Raw genomic sequence first — 22,653 nt, forward strand, 5'->3', positions numbered from 1 at the left:
TTCCTGTCACAAAGGCACTCTGCACAGCTCCCATGAGTGGACACACCCATCGCCAAGCAGGGGGTGGGTCCCAGAGCCCTGATGCCTGGGTCCAATCCCAGCCCAGCCTCTTACTGGCTGGTGACCTCAGACAAGACGCTGACTGTGCCACACTTCAGCTTTCTCCATTGTGACACAGGCAGAATACACCTGCCTCTTGCGGTCACAAGGGTTAGATGGATTAGCACACCTGGTGTTATTCGGTGTCAGCTGGTGTTATTTGGTCACCGGGTACAAACCACGTCCACACCTGCGCCCCAGCAATGGCCACCATACACCTTGGGGCGCAGGGCCTGGGCTGGCCTCTGCCAGTGCCCTCAGGGCTGGGGCTCTGGGCAATGGCAGCAGGATGGCCAGGGACTGCAGCCCGGCCGACAGCAGACCTGCAGGGCAGGGTCCTCCCCCCGGGCCATCTGGCTGGGGCTGAAGGTCATGGCTGCATCAAATTGGGCCTTGAGCAGCTCGAGTTGCTTCACCGCCTGCAGGGCCTCTGGGGTGACCTGGGCCGCACACCCCAGGAGGTTGTAGTTCTCACCAGGGTCCTGAGACAAGTCAAAGAGCAGAGGGGGCTCGTGGGCAGTCAGGGGGCTGGCAGCGTGGCAGGCAGGGTCCGCCGTGGTGTCGCTGTGGGCAGAGCCTGGGGAGGGGGCACACCTGTGCTCAGGACACCAGCGAGCGAAGGCACCAGGCCCTGGGGCCGCGGGGGTCAGCAGGGCTGGGGGCAGTTACCCTGGGTGAAGAAGTGGGCCTTGTACTTCCCGCTCCGCACGGCAAAGACGCCCCGGATCTCATCTGGGGAGGCCGGGTAGAAGAACAGAGTCTGCCGGGGGCTCTGGGGGCAAAGGCAGGGTCACGGGGTGGGGCAGGGCCCTGGGCACTGACCAGCCCTGCCTCAGGCCCTGGCCATGCCCACCCAGGACCCCTGGGGCGGCAGCACTTGGATTTGCTCCCTCAGGGAGGGAAGGGGTGAGAGGAGCCGGGGCGCTGGCCCTACCTTGCCTGTGCCCAGCAGCAGCGGGCTGAGATCGACCCCATCCAAGGTGACATTGGGCAGTGGGGCCCCGGCCAGGGCTGCCAGGGTGGGCAGTAGGTCCAGGGAGCTGGCCAGCTCGTGGGTCACGCCTGGGGGCAGAGGGCTGTGTGGTCACTCCATTCACCATCAGGGTTGGGGCCAGGGGGCCGGGTTCCCTGAGCAGAGGGCCTGAAGACTGACCGGGAGCGATGTGGCCTGGCCAGAAGGCCACGGCAGGCTCTCGGACACCACCCTCGAAGGTGGTTCCCTTCCCACACCGCAGGAGGCCAGAGCAGCCGCCGTGGGACATCCGCATGGTCTCCGGTCTGCCACACACAGGAGGTCGTCAGCCACAGGGAGCGCAGGGTGGCCAAGCCTGACGTCTAAGTTACACAGCATGCCCAGAAGCCGCCAGCACGCGCCTGTCCCCTCCCTGTCCTACCAAGACCACCACCTGTATGCTCTTGTGCTCCCACCTCCCACATGCACCTGAAAGCCACCAGAACATGGCCAGCGTCTTCTGAGACCCTCTTATCCTGCTGTCCTCGGCCAGCAGTCAAGATGGGGAGACCCAGTGCCTGGCCTGTGAGGGACCAACTGGCATTCCCCAGTGTGTCCCCCTCCCCCCTCCCCCCTCCCCCCCCCTCCCGCCACCATACCCATTGTCTGCGGTGAAGATGACCAGTGTTTCTCCAAGCAGCCCCAAGTCCCCCAGGGCCGTTATCAGTGCCCCCACAGCCGCATCCAGCTCCATCAAGGAGTCCCCGAACGGCCCGCGGCCTGAGCGCCTGGCGAAGTTCTGCCCACTAAACTGGGGGTAGTGGGTGTGCTGGGGGCGGAGACTGTCGTTAGTCTGGGCAGGGCCCGGACAGCGCAGGGGGCGGGCTCAGGTCGGCCCAGGGGGCGGGGCCGGGCCACTCACGTGGGAGGCGTAGTACAGGAAGAACGGGCGGCCCTGGCGCTGGGCATCAGCCATGAGGTGGCGAGCAAAGGCCACATAGTGTGCCTCGAGTCCGGGCAGCCACGGGGGCTGCGCCTCCACAGACAGGTTGGCCAGTAGCGGGATAGGGACTCGGCCCTGGTCACAGATGCCATCGCAGGGGGTGGTCGGCGGGAAGCAGGTCATGTTCTGACAAGGGCCCTGGGGGAGCGGCTCCATTCAGGGATCTGGGCTGTGGGGTGGGGCTGAAGGTCAAGGGGAGGGGGCTGGCAGAGGTGGACAGGAGGGCAGCTGAGGGCGCTGGCGATTCCTACCTGGTCATGGGAGTAGGGGATGCCCAGAAATCGATGGAAGCCCTGATGGGGGGGCAGAAAGGCCCCGTCAGGCCCCACCCCAAGATGCCACTTGCCAGCCATCCCTGTCAGGTAGCCTCGGGCAGCCAGGACTTCAGCCAGTGTCACCTCCTCCAGGGGTAGGCCCCCTCGGGAGCCGGGTTCCAGAACTCCGGGGTACAGGCCCATCCGAACTGGGAGTCGGCCGGTCAGGAGGGCAGCCCTGCAGGGCAAGTCACAGAGCCGGTGAGCAGAGAGAAAGGAAGGTGAGGCGAACGCAAGGCCAGGGAGACAGACCCTCTTCCACCCCACTGCAATCCATGGTGCAGCTGGAGGAGCTGGATGGCCCGGGTGGGTGCGCTTGCTCACCGGGAGGGCGTGCACAGAGACACCGGTACATAGAAGTCGGTGAACCGAAGCCCCCCTGAGGCCAGCTGGTCCAGGTAGGGGGTGGTGGAGCTGGGGTGGCCGTAGGAGCCCAGGTCCCCATAGCCCAGGTCATCAGCAAAGATCAGCACGATGTTAGGTGGGCTGGCAGCGGCCAGACCTGCAGCCAAGGCCAGAGCGAGTGCCCACAGCACCACCATGGCACACGGCAAAGATTGGCTTGTCACAAGAGACCCTTGGGAGGGAATGCAACTGGCTCAAGTAAGCTCCGCTCCTGAGACCCCAACCCGACACTACCCTCCCTGAGACCCCAGACCCAGGTACCATTCTCCCTTAGACCCTGAGACCCAGGTACTACCCTCCCCCTGCGACCCCAGACCCAAATAATCCAGGAGCCAAACGCCTTTCTGAAGTCCTTCCCAGCGGTCTCCGTAACGGGAGACACCCCCCCACATCCCCGCCCCCGGCCCCAGCAGAACCCAGGAAACAATAACCTGGCATGTAACTCCCTGAGACCCTCCTGAACCAGGACACCTACAGATTCTCGGCCGGTATCTGACCATCTTCACCTAGAGGTCCCGGCCCTGGCTCGTGATCAGGGATAGAAGCCACATGACACAGAACCGCGGGGTCTGGCGCAGTGGGTTGAGAGCAGTACAGGGCTGAGAAGGAGCGGGTCACCAACAGCGGGCAGCAGTGCCTGCCACCGGCACTTCCGCCCTGGCCCCGCTCCCGCCCCCATCCCGCCCCGCGGTCCCGTGACCCACTGCGCGCGGCCCTGGGGCGGGGAGGGGCGCATGGCCGGGCGAGGTGGAGGATCCCGGGCCTGCGGGCGAGCCGGAGCCTTCTCGCACCCGGGGCCGGTCTGGGTTTCGGGGTGCGCGGGGCGGCCGGGGCGGTCCTGCGCGGCGGGGGCGGGGCCGAGGCGGGGGCGCGGCCGGACGGAGAGGGGCGCGAGCTCGTCCACTGTGCACCCGAGGCCGTTGGCTCCTGGGCGCGGGCCTGGGGCGGCGGCGCGCGGGTAAGATGTACCTCCGGCGTTCGCGCCGGGTGCAAGGGGCTGGCCCAGCCGACCGGACCTCCGGGGCTGGGGTCTGGGGGTCGGTCCCTAGAGGACCTGCGTGCCCGGTGAACCAGCAAACCACTGCTGGCGTTTCCTTCAAGCGAATTCTTCAAACCTTTCGCTCCGCGCATGTCTGTATGTGTGTTTGTGAAGCATTAGGGTCTGGTCGGCCTCCAGGGACACCTGTGGGAAAGAGCCATGGGAAGAGGAGATGGCTGGGCCTGGCTGGGTCACTGGACAGCCTTAGACTTCATCGTTTGGTCCCCAGTTTGTTTAGCTGTTTCAAAGTGAGACAGCGGGCCCTGGAAGGTTGTTAGGTGGCTAATGTACTCAGTGCGACTGACTGCCCCAAGGTCAGTGTAGTAACTGCCCCCCCCAGCAGCTCCCCTAGGGCAACTCCCCTGTCCCCAACCCTCCCCAGGGCAGCTCTCGGGCCTCAAGTTCCTCCACACGTTCAGGGCAGCCTCTGGGACCTGGGACCTCAGGAGAAGTAGGACCTGGGCTCCTGGTTGGAGAGGGCTTCCAGTGGTTACTGACCCTGGAGCCAGTGGGAGAGTGGACAGGGCCCTGGAAGTACCTCTGGGACCCGGGTGGGGGGTCAGGACATAGCTTCCACTGTAGCCCAGGCCTGTCTGGGGAGCTGGAATTTGCCTGATGCCACATGGAAGCTCAAGGCGGGCAATGTGGGGGAGCCAAATCTGAAGGGCAGGGACTCCCAGAGACGGGGCTGCGGACCTCATGGGGAATGGAAGGGGCCAGTCTCTAGGAGCCATCCCCTTGTGTCACATTCCAGCGTGTTTTCTGGGCTTGTGCGTGGGAGTGGTATGAGGTGGGTGGCCAGCACAGAAAGTTTCTCTGCGGCTCAGAAATCTTTGAACCTATAATTGGAGCGATCACAGCCAGTCAGTGCTGTGAATTGGAGTTTAAAGGAACCAACCCCAAAGCAATTTCTGCTGCAAACTGGGAACTACCCCAGGCAGCAAGGACCCGATTCTCTGAAAGAGCCTGCGGTGGTTGTGATGTTACAGGAATGGCTGTCACTTTCCCCTGTGATTGGTTTCTGGGGGCAGCTCAGGTGTGTGCACACGGACCTCAGAGCCAGGCCAGCCCTGACCTCTGGGAGGGGGGAGGTGCTTGTGCCTCCGCTCTGGCTGTTCAAAAGGAAGTCTCTGCAGGCATCTGGTCTTTTGGAGATGTGAGCTCTTTTTGGCATTGCTGCAGGAGCTGGCAAGAGGGTCAGCTTGGGACAGAGCCCCAATGGGAGGCAGCCCTCCAGGGTGTGGGAAATGGGTCTTGACACCTGGGACATTGCTAATTTGGAATTACCACCTCCAGTTGGCAGAGGGACCTTGCGAGGAGTGGTGCGGGTTTGTCTTTCTGCCCCTAGGACCCGGAGTGAGAAGCCTCGATCTCCTGTCCTGCATGGGTGGCTTGGGGGTGGGCAAGCTGCATCAGGAGAACACGGCCCACATGAAGGGATTCTGCAGTGATTCCTGGGCCTGGCTGATGTGGATACTTGGGACATCAGAGACCATCTTCTCAGGCCCCTGCCTGCCCCCTCACTCTGCTCTGTCTTCCTTGCCTTCAGCAACCACCATTCCTGCTCTGCCACCTGGCCTCCCCAGGTTGCATTTCCTCCCCCTCAGGCACCCAGAGGGGTGTGGTTCGTCCCAATTCCATACAGGCTCTGCACACTTCAGTCAAGGAGAGGGTGGCAGGTGACAAAGATTCTTTGACCAAACTTCAGTTAAGCTCCTGCACCTTCAACTAGGCCCATCTGTGCCCTTCTGTCGTGCGGGAGACCCTGCTCGCTGCACCATTTGTCGTGCGTGGAGGCCTGCTCGCCACGCCATTTTTCAGGCGGGGCGGCCTGCGGGGTCTGCTCCCGCTCCCCACACAAGAACGCAGGATATGGTGAGGCCAAAAGGAACACCCACGGAGCCATAGGTAGGGGAGTCACACCACTATGGTCTCACTGGAGGCTAGGCCCACTGGATGCGCGACCTGCCGTCTGCCTTTCTGCCAACCGACCGACCGACGACTCTGCACTCTTCAGCTCTTCTCTTCTGCTCTGCTCGGCTCCTCGGCAATCCTCGGCAGTCCTCCGTAACCGCAGCAGTTATACCAGCGGCCAATCAGCTAACCGGCCACAGCCGATGGCCAATCAGCCACAGCCGAGCCAGCACCTTTCCACGTGAGGCCGAGAGCCTGTAAACTACTTTCTGGGGCTCTGTCCCCACACCTTCCTTGTAAAATCCAGTTTTAACAAGAACCTTCCACCCTCAGTATCTGATAAGGTTCTTGATTTCCCCCCACCCCCACCCCAGGTGGTGTCTGATCACTGGCCTGCCTTCATCAATAATCCTGCTGGGTGCATTTAGCCAGAACCTCCCTCACCCCTGATGTTTCCTCTTGGTCATTTTCCATCCATTGACCCCACCTGTTCCTTGGCTATTGTAGGGGAGAAAAAGTTTTCCTTGACTCTCATAGGATCCCTGGCTGAGTCTGAAAATCAAACTGATGAAGAATGATCAGGAGAAAAGCATACAAATTAATGTTATGTTTTACGTGACATGGGAGCCTTTGTAAGGAAATGAGGTCCCAGAGAAACAGTTAAACCTGAGTATTTCAGGTTTTTTTCAAAATTAGTTTCAGGTAAACAAAGCAATGTACTAGACATTTATCATTTATGTCCCTCACACAGTGATAACCCCCCCCCCCGCCGTGTTCCAGGTCAAGGCGTGTGAGGTTGCTGTGTGCAGTGGGTGCTCCTCATAGCCCTGCTTCTTTTGTCTTTGGCAGAAGGATGCTCCTTTGCCCCAGGCATGGGGGGCGCTTCTCACATGAGGGTTTGATGGCCTGTTTCAGGGGCGGGGCAGGGTCCGTGACCTTTTGCTTCTGCTGTTTTCTCAAACTCCTTCAGCTTAAAACATGCCCAGGTGCCATCCTTTGGGGTAATGTGTCCTGAACCCCATCACTGTCTATCCCCAGTTGCTCGTGCTCAGAATCAAGTCCACCTCTCCCCACTGCAAAATGTCATCGCGGTGGTCCATGCATGTAATGTGACAGACCTGAATAAAGTCTGCCAATGGTGCCCATGGGAAAGGGGGGCAGCTCCGAGCAGATGGGAGGGCAATGCCCAGGAGTGGTGTGGCTGTGTGAGGTGGCACTGTGTGGAGCTGCCCCTCAGCTCCGCCCCCTGACTGCAGGTCAGTTGCATCCTATGGCCTCGGCACTGACCTCACTGTGTCTTATCTGGAAGTCTTGACCCCATGGCATGGCTCCGTTCCCATCTTCAGGTCCACTGGGATGTCACTTTCTCAGTGGGGACTTCCCTGCCCCTGCCCCTCCCCTCTGCCCAGGTGTGAGTTGGGCTCCTGTAAGTGGAGGCTTATAATCGAATGCACTCATCCTGGTTGGTGGGAGGTGTCAACTAATTGACACAGGTGAGACAGCCCAGTTGGCACATGGCAAGTGTGTATTATTACTACTGTTACCGTCAGTATGTGGGTGCTCGGCGGTGCTGGGCAGGGGCCATGAGAACTTCCAGGCAGGGAGGGTCTCTGTTGTGCGGGAGACCCTGCTCGCTCGCCATTTGTCGTGCGGGGCAGCCTCCGGGGTCTCTGGTCCCACTCCCCACGTAAGAACGCAGGATATGGCTAGGCCAAAAAGGAACACCCATGGAGCCATAGATAGGGGAGTCATACCACTATCATCTCATTGGAGGCTGGAGTCACACGACCTGCAACCTGCTGTCCACCTCTCTGCCTGCCAACCGACCGACTTACTCGACACCACTCTTGACTCACCAACCAGCGCAGCCTCGGCAGTTATGTCAGTGGCGAATTGGCTAACTGGTTACAGCTGTCGGTCAATCAGCCACAGCTGACGGCCATCAACTACTCAAGCCAGCACCTTTCCACGTGAGGCCAAGAGCCTGGAAACTGCTTTCTGGGACTCTGTCCCCACAGTCTTCCACAGGGGCATCTTAGTTGAGGCCTGGGGAAGACAGGGGTTACCTGGGTGACAATAAGGTGTAGAGGTGAAGAGCTTGTCAGACGGTCGAGTCACAAGCAGGTCAGGTTTTATGACAGGTGCATGTAAAGGGAAGGACCCCGAGACCACCCAGGGCAGGAGGGAGTATCAGTATCAGACCAGATACAGAAATCACTTCTGCGGACAGATCACTCCTGTGAATGACACCCAGGTGGGTGGCCGACTGGTCCACAAAACCATCCATACATCATTAAAGCTCATCAGCCCATCATGTGAGCATTTTATCAGGAATGTTAACTTCGTCCCAGAAGGAATTCTGCCCAGGTGTGGGACAGTGTTTCCTTTCCGGTGCTTTCAAGGAACTAGAGCTTGGAAAGCACATCTTCTCCAACAGATCCAATGTTTGGTCCCCGGAGTGGCTGCAGGCAGCAGACCGTGGGCTCAGTCAGCCAGGACGTCTGCCGTGTGGCCTGGTGTGGCGGGCTGGGAGGCAGCTGGCATCGTGCAGGCATAGGGCTTGGGGAAGTTGGTCCTCCATCCAGCTGACCTGACGGTGAGCACAGGTTCTGGATCCAGGGGGCTGGGTGGTGCTGACCGTCTGTGCTCTAATTAAAATCCATGTGAGTGCAGCTGACATGCTGGAAACTCCTTGGTTTAATGGAGAAAAAGGCATCCAAAAGCTGAGAGAGACAAGAGTATATTGTACTTGACGTGCTCAGTTGTCCCCACATTGTCCTCTGAGAGGGCCTGAGGACACCCCCTCACAAGACATGAGGGACGTACTTTGGAGTAGTGAGGGGCAGCAGCAGCTTTGAAAGGCTCTGGGAGGCTGGCCTCTGTAGGGCGGAATGAAATGGAGGGATGAGATACTGGGGTGGCAGAGGCCATGTGGCCAGGCAGGCGTCGTCACCATGATGGTCAAGAAGAATGCTGTGGTGTCAGAGACCTTTGGCTCACTAGCCGTGGAGTCACCCTTGGAACAAAAACAGGGCAGTGTCAGTGCAGATGGGAGTGTCGGCGGAAAGATCCTCGTCTCAGGAACGTGGCCCGGACTTGACTCACAATGCAGGAGAGTCAGCTCCCCTTCCAATTCCTGGACATGAGTCATTCGCAGACCAGAGGCCCCACCAGAGGGAAAGACCTGGCGGAAACACCCAAGGCTAGACTGTCTTCCCCTGGCCTCCCCCGCAGGGAGCTGCTGACTCTGCCCAGAATGGCTGTTCCCTGTCAGGGGACGGGTACCTCAGGCTCTCAGGGGTTGTTGGTCTCTGGCTCTGAGCTAGTTCCACTTCCCAGACTGATTCCCCATCCCCTCCCCAGTCCGCTGATCAGAAGGGGAATTTGGAGGTCAGATGAGACATGCATTGTGGGCCACAATAGACACATCGGGTATGTGACTATCGTGTTAATTTCTCTGGTTCACATATCATTTGGATAGATGTACTGAGCAGATGGCTGACACTTCCTGCTGACCCAGGCAAGGTCTCTCCAGTTGGGAAGCCCAGTGGAGGCTCCGAGCTCCCCTCCCCTTCTGGTGTTGAGAAAACACCAGCTACTTTGACAGCTAACCCCCAAATGTCAGTGACTGAGTACAATAGATATTTGTTTCTTGCTCACAGAGAGTCCAGTTTGCAACATAAGCAGGGATGGGGGAGGGACTCCCTGCTTCACACAGTCATTTAGGGTCCCAGGCCAAAGGAAGTGCTGCCATTTTTGACATGTGGATTTAAGGTCACCATGGAAGGGAGAAGAGCGTGCACTCAGGGATAGGCAAGAGGCATTGTGGGTCAGACCTGGGAGTGGCACATGTCATTTCTGCCCAAGTCAATTCCAGAACCCTGTGACGTGGCCAGTCCTAGGTGCAAAAAGGAACTGGGGAGTACAGAGCTAGGCTAGGAGGTGTGGTGCTGGAGCCAGCAGTTGGGGCGTCAGCTTTTTGACACCTCAGTTTGCTGACTCTGGCAACAAGAGTAACTCCCCAGGGACCAGTTCTATGGTAGTGTTGGGGGAGAGTGTATTTCTAGAAGCTCAGACTAGATGTTTCAGTCCTCCCAATGACTTTGTGGGCACAAATTCCATGTGTTAAATCCCTTTGAGCTCAGACTAGCCACACAGGATCTGCAATCTACACCCAAATCCTAGCTTCTACAATCAGTGAGATGAGAGGTCACGGAACTGGGAGGCCATGATGCTAGGAATGGAGATGGGTGACGTCAGAACTTGGATGACCCATGAGCAGGGCGCCAAGGTCCGCAGGGAATGAAAACATGTTGACCAGGTGGGACCCATCTGATCACTGCTCTATTGGTAGTGCCTCATACTTTGGGGGTTGTGTGCATGTGTGTGATAAACATTTTCAAATGCAGTATATTCTTCTGTTCATTTATGGATTCATTTAATATCTCTCCAGCAAAAAACATCATTATATGTGCTGGCTGTGTAGCTGAATAAGAAAAACAATTCCACCAATATAATCTAAAACTCCTCTATTGCAAAGCACTTGGAAATGCTGATAAAAATATAATAAAAATTCTTTTAAATGTACAGCTGAGCTTGAAAGAAAGCAAGAGATATCCCCAGAGACACAAAATGAAGTGGAAACGAAAGACAACAGAGTAAGCAATTTAGATTCTCACACGAAGTCAGGACTTTTAAAGACCCATAATTTCAGTGCAAAGCTAGAAAGACTAGGGAAAACAACCCTGCTTTGTAGGAAAGAAATGAAAGATTTTGTAATGACCTCACCACAGATGGAAATCGAATCTCCCTCAAAATTCATAAGTACAGATTTACCTTCAAATGGGTATGGATTTTAAATACATACTACCTGGGTGGTTTGGAATTAGTTGAAGTGGTTGCAGGTTGGCAGCAGTGAGGTGCCTGGCGGGAGCACGTGCACACCTTCTCTGGAGGCCTCCAGTCTCAGCTTAGTCCCTCCAGGTTCCCACAGACTGGATTCGCCAAATGAGATCACAGTCTAAAATCACAAAATATGTAAGTATGCTAAAAATATTCACAGAGATAAAAGATTGAAAACCTGAACAAGGAATGAGAAACTACTGGAAAGAATCAGAAAAGAAAAAGAAAAGCATCTGCTAGATTTGAAAAGGAACAAAACATAATTTTAGAAATGAAAAATATAAGAGTTGAAATTTCAATGGGCGGGTTAAATAGCAGGCTAGACACAGCTGAGAATTATTGAACTAGAAGATGAGTCTGAAGAAATTACTCTGAATACAAAATAGATAGACTAGGAGATGAGAACCCTTTGCAGAAGTTAGAATGAGAAGGCCTAGCATATTGAAAAAATTTTTAATCTTTAAAAAAATTTCACACTTTACAATTTTATTAAATGTATTCATAATGCTGTGGGACCATCACCACTATCCATTTCCAGAACTCTTTCATCATCCTAAACAGAAACTCTACCCATTAAACAGTGACTCCCTATTCTCTCCCCCCACCCCCAGCCCCTGTAACCTCCATTCTGTTTTCTGTCTCTATGAAACTGTATTCCAGATACTTCATATAAGTAAAGTCATATAATGTTTGTCCTTTTGTGAATGGCTTATTTCCTTTCACATAATGTTTTCAAGGTTCATCCATGAGGTCTAATATATGTTTAATAGGAGATACTGAGGAGACATAATATTCAAAAAGATAATAGCAGAGAATGTCCAGATTTGATGAAAGACATAACTCCTTAGATTCAAGAATCACAACAAATCCCAAACAGGATTACTAAAACTAGCCAATATAATAAGGCAAGACAAAGAAATAAAAAGGCATAAAAATTTCAGAAGGAGGAAGTATTGTGCTATTTGCTGATGAACTGATTGTTAATGTAGAAAATCCTAAGGAACGTATAAAGATGCTGCTGGAACTAAGTGAATTTCTCAAGGTTATAGGCTACAAAGTTTATATACAAAATCATTTGTATTTTTATGTACTAGCAACCAAAAATTATAAAATAAAACTAAAAAATTTCATTTGCAGTAATGTGAAATAACAAAATTCTTAGGAATAAATGTAACAAAAATGTGCAAGAACTCTACCCTGAAAACTACTAAGCCTTGCTGAGATAAATTAAGGAAGACCAAGATAAATTATAGCATATACTGTGTTCATACATTGGAAGAATCAATATTCTTAAGATGTCCATTCTCTCTAAATATATTTATAGATTAAATGCTATACCAATCAAGCTCCCAGTGGGTTGTTTTTGTAGAAATTGACAGTTTGATTCTAAAATTTACATAGAAATGAAAATGACCTAGAATAGCCAACAAAATTTAAAAAGAACAAAGTTGTAGGATTTATGCTATCTGATTTCAAGATGTACTACAAAGTTATAGAAACTAAGAGTGTGGTATTAGAGAAACTATATAAATATAGATAAATGGTAAAATAATAGAAAGTTCAGGAATAAACCCACATGTATGTCAACTGATTTTCAACAAAAGTACAGAGACAATTCAGTGGGAAAGGAAAGTTTTTTCAAAAATGGTGCTGTGACATCCTTAGAGGAGTCAAATCCATAGAGACAGAGAGCAGAATAGTGGTTCCCAGGGGGAGGGGGAGGAGAGTGAGTGTTTAATGGACACAGAGATTCTGTTTGGGAAGATAAGAAAGATCTGAAGATGGATGGTGGTGATGGCTGCACAGCAATGTAAATGTACTTAATGACATTGAACTGTACACTTACACTTGGTTAAAATGGTAAATTTTATTATATATATTTCACCACAATAAAAATACTTTAAAATAATTTTTAAGTGGTCTGAAACAATCGGACATCCATAAAGGGAAAATACAAACATCAACATTTTCTGGACATCGCAAACAAAATTTAACTTTAAATTAAATCACAGACCTAAACATAAATGTTAAAACTACAACTTCTGGGGTGGTCGATGGCTCAGTTGGTTAGAGCGGGAGCACTGAACAATGGGGTTGCTGGTTTGAGCTGCGCCCTCCACAACTAGATTGAAGGACAGCAACTTAGAGCTGATGGGCCCTGCAGAAACACACTGTTCCCCAATATTCCCCTCCCCCAAAGTCCATGTGTTTGAAAAAAAAAACCCCTACAACATCTATATGAAAACACAGGAGAAAATTTCTGTGCTTTTGCGGTAGGGAAAGATTTCTTAGAACACACAGAATATGAACAATAAAGGGGAAAATGGATTCTATAATCATGAAAAACTCTTGTTCTTTGAAAGAGACTATTGTGAAAGTGAAAAGGCCAGCCACAAAATTAGAGAACTTTTGCAGTACACATATCTTACGAAAAATTTGTATCCATATTATATAAAGAGCTCCTAAATTTCAATAGGTCAAACTACCCAGTTTTTAAAAAATGGGCAGTAGACTGAATAGACACCTCACAAAAGAAGACATGTGAATGGTCAATAAACCCATGAAAAGAGGCTCCATTTCATCAGTCATCAGGGAGATGCAAATTTAAACACACAAAGAAATACCCAGACACATCCAGTAACATGGCTACAATAAAAAAGACAGGCAATACCAAGTGTTGGCAAGGATGTGGAGGACCTGGCAAAAGATGAAATGAAATGGTACTACCATGCTGGAACACTGCTTGCCAATCTCTTGAAAAGTGAGCACACGTCTACCGTAAGACATAGCTACTCTATTCCTAAATAGACGCCCAAGAGAAACGAAAGCATAAGTCCACACAAAAACTGTACACAATGTTCGTAGCAGTTTCATTCATAATTGTCCCAAACTGGAAACAACTCAAATATGCCCATAACAGATGAATTGATAAGCAAAATGTGGTATTTTGATAAAAGGGAATACACGCGAACAAAAAGAACAGACTGGGTGGTACTGATCCTTGGGAGGGCTTCCCTTTGGGATGAGGGTGGGCCTGGGGGCTCGCTGGCAGAAAGTGAGAAAGTCCAGATGGAGGGGCTAGGTGCCACCTTTTTGTAAAGAGCTAAGCCTTTGCTGCAGGCACAGCTCCACCTCCATAGTCCCTCCATCTACTTGGGGACAGCTGTGTGCCCTGGCGGGGGCATCAGCGGAGCCCCTTCCCCCCGTCCCCGCCTGCACTGCAGCAGGACCCACTGTGCTGAGACGGTCCCTTCTCCAGCAGCCTCCATATCATTTGATCTGTGTGGCCAAGTCTTCAGCTTCTATTGGCCTTTCCACTTCCGGATCCCATCTGCATCGTCTCCCAGAGGTTCCTTTAAATTATTACTCCATAATCCATTTGCCTGTCTTCCAGCACTAAGGTGGGCTTATTTAAAAATATACTTTGTTCTTTTTAACACTAACGTATTGTATACTTAAAAATGGCCATGATGGTAAACTTTATGTTATGTATTTTTACAATAATAACAATAATAATAATAATGAACCCCAAACCTCTTGAATAGGAAGTGATCTTTGGGAGGAAGGAAACATGGTAGAGAAAACCACAGTCTTGAAAGAAAAAGTAATTGGAACCCTAAATGTGAAATTAACCAGGCAGATATTCCTCACTTTTAATTTTGCTGTTAAAACAGCATTTGAAATCTAATGGTCTTCCTAAGAACAGACAGCCAAGTTCAGCCTCACTCTGCTCTGTCACAGCATGTGAAGGGCACTCATTAGAATGCACTTCTTGGTGGAGATGACAGAAACCAGCTTTATGATGATAATAAAAACTTGAGTGTTTCCTCCAATAGAAGTCCTAGACTAGAGGTGCTCCTCAGGTTTACAATGTGCCAGGCGTACAGTAAGCATTTTCCCTCCACGTTTCTCAACTACCCCACACAATGGCTCAGGAGGCCAGGCACATGTGAGTGAGCCCAGAAGGCAGGCACCTGGCCTCCTACCCAGCCTGAAACAAGGCCAGAATGAATGAGGATACGAAGCAATTCCTGCCATTGTCCCCAACTTACAGAGCATACACAGAGACACAGGGAGGCTAAGAAGCTTTCCCAGGCCTCCTGGGTGTTTGGGGCTGAGCTGGGATTCTAATCCAGGCAGCTGGCCCACAGCTATGCCTTCAGCCTCTGCATTATGTGGGCTTTCAACAGAGAAGGGATATTTATTGGCTCTTAAGACCAAATGCAAGAAAATCAGAAGTGCTATCAGATTCCAGGGACTATATTTAGGGACTCAAACCCCTTCAGAACCATCCTTGTCTCCCATATTTATATTTCTCTCAGTGTTGCTTTCTTCTCAAGGCTGGTCTTTGGTCACCAGTAGCTGCTAAGTTCACATCTCTCCTACGTATCCAAAGACTGGAAATTTTCTTTTCCTACTTATGAGAGGGGCAGGATTCTTACTGGCCCTGCTGGGGTCACAGGCCAACTGCCATGGTTCAAATCCTGGTTTCCGTACTGACTAGCCATACGTAAGTTTGGACAAGTTACTTGCTCTAGTTTGCTTTTGTTTCCTCATCTGTTAAATGAGGACAAATGATGGGGCTTGCTCAGTGATTGTGTAATGACTAAATGAGTTAATACATGTCATACACTTAGAATGACATGTAGCACTCAAAAACCTTAGTGAGTAATCTATTTTCATTAACTCGGGTTGCATATTGCTTTTTTATTTAAGCAATTTTCACAAAGTCTTGTGGTGGTCTCCCCGTGGAGTAATAACCATTGCTTGTCTCCATCATCTATGGAGTCTGAGTTATATTACCCTTTGTAGTCCCCACGGCTACCAAAACAAGAAATTAACATAAAAGAAGTCCAAGGCTAGTGGTCCTCCTCAGAAGGGACACATCTTGGCTGCTCAGGATTCCCTGATATGCAGCCCCAAATGAGTTCACAATCCAAATCACAAAATTCTCACAGAAATAATCTACCATGAGTGAGAGTCAGTAGGCAACACAGAGAACAGGATTAGACCACCAAAAATTTCATATAATGGAACTATTGACGAGAATTAAAAAGTAAATATTTTTGAAATGATTAAAGACAGAAAAATTTTTAAAATTGATTAAATTAATAAAGACAATATAAAGAAAAAGCAGGGCAGATTTGATAATGGACCAAAATAGGGTTGCTAGAAACAAACTCTATGATTATTGAAATTGAAAGCCCTATGAAGAAAAACAAAACAAAACAAAAAACAAAACAAAACCTCTATGGATGGGATTAACAGCAGATTAAACACAATCAAAGAAAGAATTAGTGAGATGGAAGTCAGAATTAGGAAAATTATCCAGAAAACAGCACACAGAGAGAAAAATCTTCAAAGTATTGAGAGGAATATAATTGTCAATGTATAATTCTACACTGGCTAAAAAAATTATCATTCAAGAATTGGTGTGAAATAAGACATTTCAAAGGCTGAAGGAATTTGTCACTATTGGACATTCATTTAAAAAAAAAATTCTGAAGTATGTACTTCCAGGAAGAAGAAAATTCAACCCAGAAGGAAAGAATGACATGTAAGAAGAAATAGTGGGGGTGGCTGGTTAGCTCAGTTGGTCAGAGCACGGTGCTCTTAACAACAAAGTTGCCGGTTCGATCCCCACATGAGCCAGTGTGAGCTGCACCCTCCACAACTAGATTGAAACAACTACTTGCCTTGGAGCTGATGGGTCCTGGAAAAACACACTTAAAATAAATAAAAGTTTAAAAAGAAGAAGAAGAAATAGTGAGTAAAGAAACTGATTAACATGTGGCTAAATCTAAACAAGCATTCACTGTGTGATAGTGATAGTAATAAGACTAATTAATTTGGATGTCAAACACAACATGAACAAAAACCTGTGTGATGAGGAGTGATTACAGTTAAAGTATTCTAAAGTCTTACTATTATGTGGAAGAAAGGTAGGATATTAATGAAGTCTAGCCTTTGTTAATTGTGCATGTTGAAAATTGAAGTGTATTTATGAAAATGATTGACAGAGAATGCATCACTTCCAAACCAATGGAAGTTGAGGAAAAGGAGAATAAGGAAAACTTGAACAGAGGGCAGAAAAGGAGAAAAGAGAAGCATAGAGCAAAAGACAGACAACACAAAACAAGATGGTAAAAATAATTTAAAACATATCATTAGCCATAATAAACACACCATTAAAGGTTAAAAATTGTAAGATTTATTTTTTAAAAAAAATCTAGCTACACATATTATTTACCAGAAAGCACACCTAAGTATACAAAACATAAAAGGAAAATAATGGGATATATATATATATATATATATATATATATATATATATAACAAAAAAAAAGTGGTATGGCTATATTAATTATTGGAAAGAATAAAATTAAGGCAAAAAGACTTGTGAGGGCTCAAGAGTGATACCATATAATGATAAAAGGAAAAGTTTGTCAGGAAGCTATAATAATCCTAAACCTGTCAGTATTTAAAAACAAGTCCCCAAATAGGCAAAATTTCATGGAGAGATTGCTAAAGCCACTGTCAAGCAGATGGAAAATTAGAAAGGACACAGAATATTTGAATAATACAGTTAACAAGCTATCAATGGAATATGTATATCCTTGCATCCAATAATTGCTGTTGAACAGATAGGACAGCTTTACAAAAACAGACCATGCATATGGCCACAAAGAAAAGTCTTCACAGAATCCCCAAAGGCCAGCACTGAGCAGACCATCTCCTCTGACCATAATGCAATAAAATAGGAAATCAGTATTTAGGGTTAGTCCTCCCTCCAAGAGTATACATTTGAAAATTTAAATAAGTATATTTTTCAGTAATTCCCAAGCCCAAAAAATATATTGATGTTAGAAAATCAGAACGAGATGAAATTAAAAATACGACTCATCAAAACTTAAGGGATGGGACTAACGTGGCACTTGGAAATTTATAGTTTTAGATGCTCATTGTCAGAAAAGAGAGAGACTAAAAGTAGAGTTAAATGTGTGTTTTCAAGAAATTAGAAAAGGAATCATAACAAAATAAAAGGAAAAGCAGAGAAAAATAAACAGAACACAATAAAATAGAGATGATTGACAAAATGAGAAGCCGATTCTTTAGAAATAGATTTCTATTCCTAGAAAAATAAAATTTAAAAAATCAAACTCAGGATGAAATAGGACCTACATACACTGATACATACTAACAACTAGAAGCAATAAAAAATTTACCCACATGAGAGACCCCCGATCCAGAGTTTATAGTCAACTGAGCACCCAGAAATCCTGCCTCATGCCAAGTGCTCTGGAGTTGGGGAGAGGGTCTGATCTGAAGAGAGGAAGCTGGGTGTGAACAGCTTACAAATGCAGGTGGAAGCTTTGATTTGTGCAGTGAGCACCCACTGCGCACCAGGCACTCCCTGTCCCAGGGCCTTGGACATCCCTGAACCGGGCAAAGCACTGGGAGCCTACCTTCTGCTGGGGAAGACAGGTACTGAACAATGAACAACTAACAGGTGAATTACAGTGGGTTACAACACAGCATGTGCTGTGAAAGAAAGAGAAGTAGGTCAGAGTGTGGGGTGGAGTCCCATGGGGTGGGGGGTGGGGGGCACTTGGGCAAAGACTAGACTGGGGAAGCAGAAGCGCAGGTGGGGTGGGCCTGACAGGGAGAACCACACTCCTCCCACGAGTTGTCATGGAAACCAAGGGGCGTGAGGGTTCAAGGGGAATCAGGTGAGACAAGAGAGAAAGCATAAGGCTGACTAGGGCCAGGTCACTGTGGCTGAGGCGGGTGGGAGGGGAGGAGAGGGACATGGGTGAGGAAGTGGGCCCCAGGAGTGTAGCAAGGTGTGATGCAGGAGGGGGACACACCTGAGCTTAACTGAGGCTCAGATGAGGCAAATGACTCTGCCAGGAGGGCCAGGCCTTGGATCCAGTGAGGGTATGGGGCAGCAAGGGCAGCCGAGTGAATGCTGGACCTTTGCTGCGCCCATGGGTCTAGGGCAGCTGTGGGGTGGTGGGCTGGGGTATCCAGGCCTGGGTTTGCCCTGTACCAGGCACTGTTGTGTGTTTTGCCCACATGAGCTCCCCCAGTCCCTATGAAGCCTGTTTGTGTCTGAATCCATGTGGTGGGAGAATACGGAGAACAAGCGTGGTCGGTGAGAAGGATGGATCTTTCTGGAATCCTGGTCCTGATGGAAGGAGTGAGACCATGGGGCCTGGTAAACCCTCATCTTCAAGGATAGACTACAGAGCAGAGGGGGCAGGGCTGGGCCAGGGAGGTAGGCAGGGGCAGGCAAAGGGTTCTGTGCTTGGGAGGTGGCTTCTGGAGGACCTACTGAGGGAGGGGTGGCCAGGGGCTGCTCAGGGCGCTTGGGGGAGGTGAGGAGGAGGCCGGGGTCTTTTATTCTCCACAAAATAAAGGGCACAGACGCCCTGCCCCTTGGCTTCCGCCTCTAAATCCACCGCGTTGCAGGGACGGAGGCCGTAATGTGGGTACGGTGCTTCTGGGAGTGTTATTTTTGCTGTTGCCGAGGTGGTGGTGCCGGGGGAGTGTGCAGCTCGGATTCCTTCATTATGAGCCCATCTTCTGTGCCAGGCTCTCTATGGAACCAGCGCTGAGCCCAGCTGAGCCTGGAGACATGAGTGTGTTGGTTGCTTATCAGCAAAGATGTGAGGTTTTCTCCCGAGAGGCTGGACAGCCACAGCGCAGGGATAGAATGGGGAGGCCTGGGCGGGCTGAAGGGCCCCATGAGGTCCAGGCTGGGTGGGCAGGCAGGCGGGTGGCCATCCAGGCCCAGGGCAGCTTTGCAGGGAGGTCTCAGAGGCCTCCGGCTGCTGAGTCCCGGTGTGGAGAGGTGCAGCCTCCTCCCTGCTGCTCCCTCAGAGTCAATGACTCTGGTGAGAATGTCCACAGCCTGGCAGCGGTCCCAGGGGGGTGAAAGGCTGGCAACTGAGAGTAAAGGCAGGTGGAGGTGGTGGTGGGAGGGGTGGCAGGGCTGCTGTGGGTGACGGGGAAGGGAGGAAGTAGGGAAGGGGCAGGAAGATGGTGGAGACACTGAGGGCGGGAAGCACGTTTCCTCTCCAGGGCTGGGCCAGGAAATCCAACCCTCGTGCTTCCCAAGGTGCTTCCTGCAGATAAATGGGTTTCCAACAGCCCCTTCCTGCTCCCCCCTTTCCCCACCCCTCCCATCCTGTCCCAGCCCCCAGGGGACCCTCAGCTCCCTCACTCATGCCAAGCCAGTGGCCTTGGGAAGAGCCTAGACAGGGGTGGGAGGCCTGGGCATCAGGCCACACTTTCCGGCAGGGAGGGTCTGCCCAGCTTGGGGAGAAAGCAGGACCAAGCCCACAGACAGCGCTGGACATTCGGCTCTGAGTGGTCAGTGGGGGTCCTGGGATGCAGAGATTTTTCCTAAACGGGTGGTGGTGGGGTGGGGGGAGGAGAGCACCAGGTTCCCTCAGGGGTCAGAGCAGGTCCTTGGGAAGGGGGCCCCGGCTCTGGGGTGGAGGCACAGGGATGGGTATGGGGGTGGTTGTGGTAACCAGATGGGGTCAAGGCTGCTCCGTGGGGAGTGAGCTGTTCTGGGAGGAGGTGTCCGACACTGTCCCCTGTGGGGCTAAGGTGTTTCTAGGTTGCCTTGGGAAGGGGTGGAGAGGTTTTCTGTGTATGTGGGTTCATTCAAGTTTATTCCTGGGAGGCTCAGGAATCAGGGCTGTTGTTGCAGGGGGACTGGGGTGGGGGGAAGCTGGGGTCAGCCAGCTTTTCTACCAGGCTCCAGAGGGTGTCCCTGTGCTGAGCTGTTCTCTGAAGGTTGCCAAGTGTGTCCTCGGGAAGGGTGAGCAGCTCTGCTAGGAGGGCCAGGGCCTGTTTTTATGGGGGGAGTCAAGGCACGTTGGGGGAGTTCTGTGGGAGTCAGAGACTGTTTCTTCAGAGTACAGGGATATTGCGATGTTTTGTGGCTGCTTTGCTCTCAGGAGTCTTGGGAGCACAGTTTTCGCAGCACTGGGGTAGTTCTGTGAGGCTCACCAGGGTTGGGGGCGCCTGGCACGCACCATTGGGGTGGTGGTGCCTGAGCTAGTTTCTTCACTGCGCTCCCCTGTCCTCCGCCCACTCATCACCCCCTCCCGCGTTGCCACGACAACGCATAAAACTAAAATTCACTTCCCCGTCGCAGGTGGAGACTAGTAGCGCCCCCTCCCCTAAGCCCTTCCTCATAGGTCGCGCCCCCATCCTGTCGTCGCTAAGGTGACGAGGAGGGGGCTACAGGCGTTGGATCTAGGCGGACCTGGGAGCCTGGAGAAGGGGGACAGGGAGAGGCGGGCCTCAGTGTCCGGAGCGAACTCCCCAAACTCGGCCAGGGGTGGGGGCGCCGCACTGAGCACTGTTCGGCGTGGTGGGGCTCATTGTCTCTAGCAGTGGGAGGGCACCAGCCCCAACCCCGCCCGAGGTCTCCACCGTCCTAACCCAGGACTGGGGCAGGATCGGTCCCTTCACGTCCCCCGGGCCTCGAGTGGGGTGGGGCGGGGTGGGGAGGTCGGCAGAGTGGGCAGAAGCCGCCACCCCCGGAAACTCATTCTGGTTTTCTCTCCCCTTCCTGCCCTACCTGTGATCCTCGTGCCCGACGCGGCCCCCACCCCAGCTCGGGGACTCTCCTCGCCTCCTCTTCCCCGGTGGTCCGCGGAGGCTCGCTGCTCAGCCATCCCCCAAAGCAAGGCCTAGGGCTCCCCCCGCCCCCGGTGCACCCTCCCGCACGAATCCTCCTACCTGACCCCAGGACCCTGCATAGTCCCCCGCCCCCGGCACAGCCCGGGGCCACCCCCGCTTCCCTCCCGCCGCAGCCCCTCCCCCTTCCCCGCCCCCGGGAAGGCCCCCTCCCCCTTCCCCCGCCCCCGGGGAAGGCAGGCGCCGCGCCGCGCCGGGGCCCATGCAGCTGAGCCGCGTCGCCGCCGCCGCTCCTGCGGAGCCCTCGGCGCCGCTGTCCCCCGCGCCGGCCCCGGCCCCAGCCCCCCCCGGCCCCCTCCCGCACAGCGCGGCCGACGGGGCTCCGGCGGGGGGCAAGGGGGGGCCGGGGAGCCGCGCGGAATCCCCGTGCGCCCCGCTCCGGGCCGCGAGCAGCCCGGGCCCCGGCCCCTGCGTGGGGATGGACGGCCCCGGGGCCAGCGCCGTGGTCGTGCGCGTCGGCATCCCGGACCTTCAGCAGACGGTGAGCCCCGCCGCCCCGGTCACCGCAGCGCCCCCGCCCTCCTCGCCCAGCCCCCCACCGGCGTGCTCCGAGCCGGGCGCGGGAGATCCCGGGCCAGCGGCTACTTACCCCTCCCCCGCCACCTCCGCCGGGACCCTCCCCATCTCCCGCCGGGGGCGGGGTCCGGGGAAGCACCGCCCTCGGAGGCGGGGCCCCACCCGCTGGACACAGAGGAGCGGGGTCCGTGGCGTGGGCTCCAGAGCCCGGGGCTCCCGAGCCCTGGCTCCTGAGCCCGGGGCTCCCGAGCCCGGGGCTCCCGCGGGGACCCCGGGACTTGATGCCCTGCGCGTTGCCGGGCAGGGCCGGTCGGCGCTCATGAGCCCGCTCCGCCGCAGAAGTGCCTGCGCCTGGACCCGGCCGCGCCCGTGTGGGCCGCCAAGCAGCGCGTGCTCTGCGCCCTCAACCACAGCCTACAGGACGCGCTCAACTACGGGCTCTTCCAGCCGCCCTCCCGGGGCCGCGCTGGCAAGTTTCTGGACGAGGAGCGGCTCCTGCAGGATTACCCGCCGAACCTGGACACGCCCCTGCCCTACCTGGAGGTGAGCCGCGGCCGGCGCGGAAGGAGAGCGCGCGGGGCGCGACCAGCCGAGCTCCGTGACTTGAGCGGTGAAGGGCACGGACACGGACACGAGGAGTTAGTGCAGAAGCGGTGGGGCGTTGTGTCCCGGCGCGGTGGGCGGGGCCTGCAGTCAGCAGCAGGTGCGGTGGGAGCCCTGAGCGTGGTCCTGCGGGGGGGCGGGGGTGTGTGAGGGGAGAGCCCCGAGCAGCGCGGGGAGTAAGCAGCAC

General features: G+C 52.9%; 2 protein-coding genes and 1 long non-coding RNA gene across 10 annotated transcripts in view; 1 reads left to right on the forward strand and 2 right to left on the reverse strand.

Moving 5' to 3' along the window:
• Nucleotides 1-235: 235 nt before the first annotated feature.
• ARSA (arylsulfatase A) lies at nucleotides 236-3,575 on the reverse strand. 2 transcript variants are annotated; one of them, XM_019717833.2, is made up of 9 exons: nucleotides 3,249-3,572; nucleotides 2,693-2,945; nucleotides 2,306-2,546; nucleotides 1,974-2,192; nucleotides 1,711-1,880; nucleotides 1,253-1,377; nucleotides 1,034-1,161; nucleotides 769-871; nucleotides 236-676 (listed from the first exon to the last, which is right to left on the reverse strand). In XM_019717833.2, exons 1-9 carry the CDS (start codon nucleotides 3,271-3,273, stop codon nucleotides 357-359), a joined length of 1,584 nt encoding a protein of 527 aa, XP_019573392.2. In that variant the 5' UTR covers nucleotides 3,274-3,572; the 3' UTR covers nucleotides 236-356. The 2 variants fall into 2 exon arrangements, with proteins under 2 accessions (XP_019573392.2, XP_019573394.2); XM_019717835.2 differs by having other exon boundaries at nucleotides 480-676; nucleotides 769-831; nucleotides 3,249-3,575.
• A 2,232-nt stretch (nucleotides 3,576-5,807) lies between these two features.
• LOC141570217 (uncharacterized) lies at nucleotides 5,808-22,514 on the reverse strand. Of its 3 annotated transcripts, none has more exons than XR_012494228.1 (3): nucleotides 22,401-22,514; nucleotides 10,597-10,746; nucleotides 5,808-8,742 (listed from the first exon to the last, which is right to left on the reverse strand). It is a non-coding gene; the product is annotated as an uncharacterized LOC141570217 (long non-coding RNA). The 3 variants fall into 3 exon arrangements; XR_012494227.1 differs by lacking the exon at nucleotides 22,401-22,514 and adding an exon at nucleotides 21,937-22,076; XR_012494229.1 differs by lacking the exon at nucleotides 22,401-22,514 and adding an exon at nucleotides 21,229-21,328.
• SHANK3 (SH3 and multiple ankyrin repeat domains 3) overlaps nucleotides 21,550-22,653 on the forward strand; it is a 46,982-nt gene continuing 45,878 nt past the window's right edge. For 3 of the 5 annotated variants that reach the window (XM_074326675.1, XM_074326676.1, XM_074326677.1), the window contains exons 1-2: nucleotides 21,550-21,828; nucleotides 22,203-22,406. In XM_074326675.1, coding sequence (XP_074182776.1) covers nucleotides 21,550-21,828; nucleotides 22,203-22,406 — 483 coding nt within the window. Of the gene's footprint in view, nucleotides 21,829-22,167; nucleotides 22,407-22,462; nucleotides 22,567-22,653 lie in introns of those variants that run through there. The other 2 variants (XM_074326679.1, XM_074326678.1) reach the window with 2 other exon arrangements.

Source organism: Rhinolophus sinicus, linkage group LG02 (genome assembly GCF_036562045.2).
Source record: "Rhinolophus sinicus isolate RSC01 linkage group LG02, ASM3656204v1, whole genome shotgun sequence".
In the NCBI taxonomy this organism is placed as follows: domain Eukaryota; kingdom Metazoa; phylum Chordata; class Mammalia; order Chiroptera; family Rhinolophidae; genus Rhinolophus; species Rhinolophus sinicus.

Coding starts and splice junctions, on each gene's coding strand:
- ARSA (XM_019717833.2), bottom strand. CDS start 3,273: ATGGTCAGATACCGGCCGAGAATCT. Junction 2,547..2,692: donor TCTCTGTGCACGCCCTCCCG/GTGAGCAAGCGC, acceptor CTTGCCCTGCAG/GGCTGCCCTCCTGACCGGCC. Junction 1,378..1,710: donor ATCTTCACCGCAGACAATGG/GTATGGTGGCGG, acceptor TGTGTGTGGCAG/ACCGGAGACCATGCGGATGT.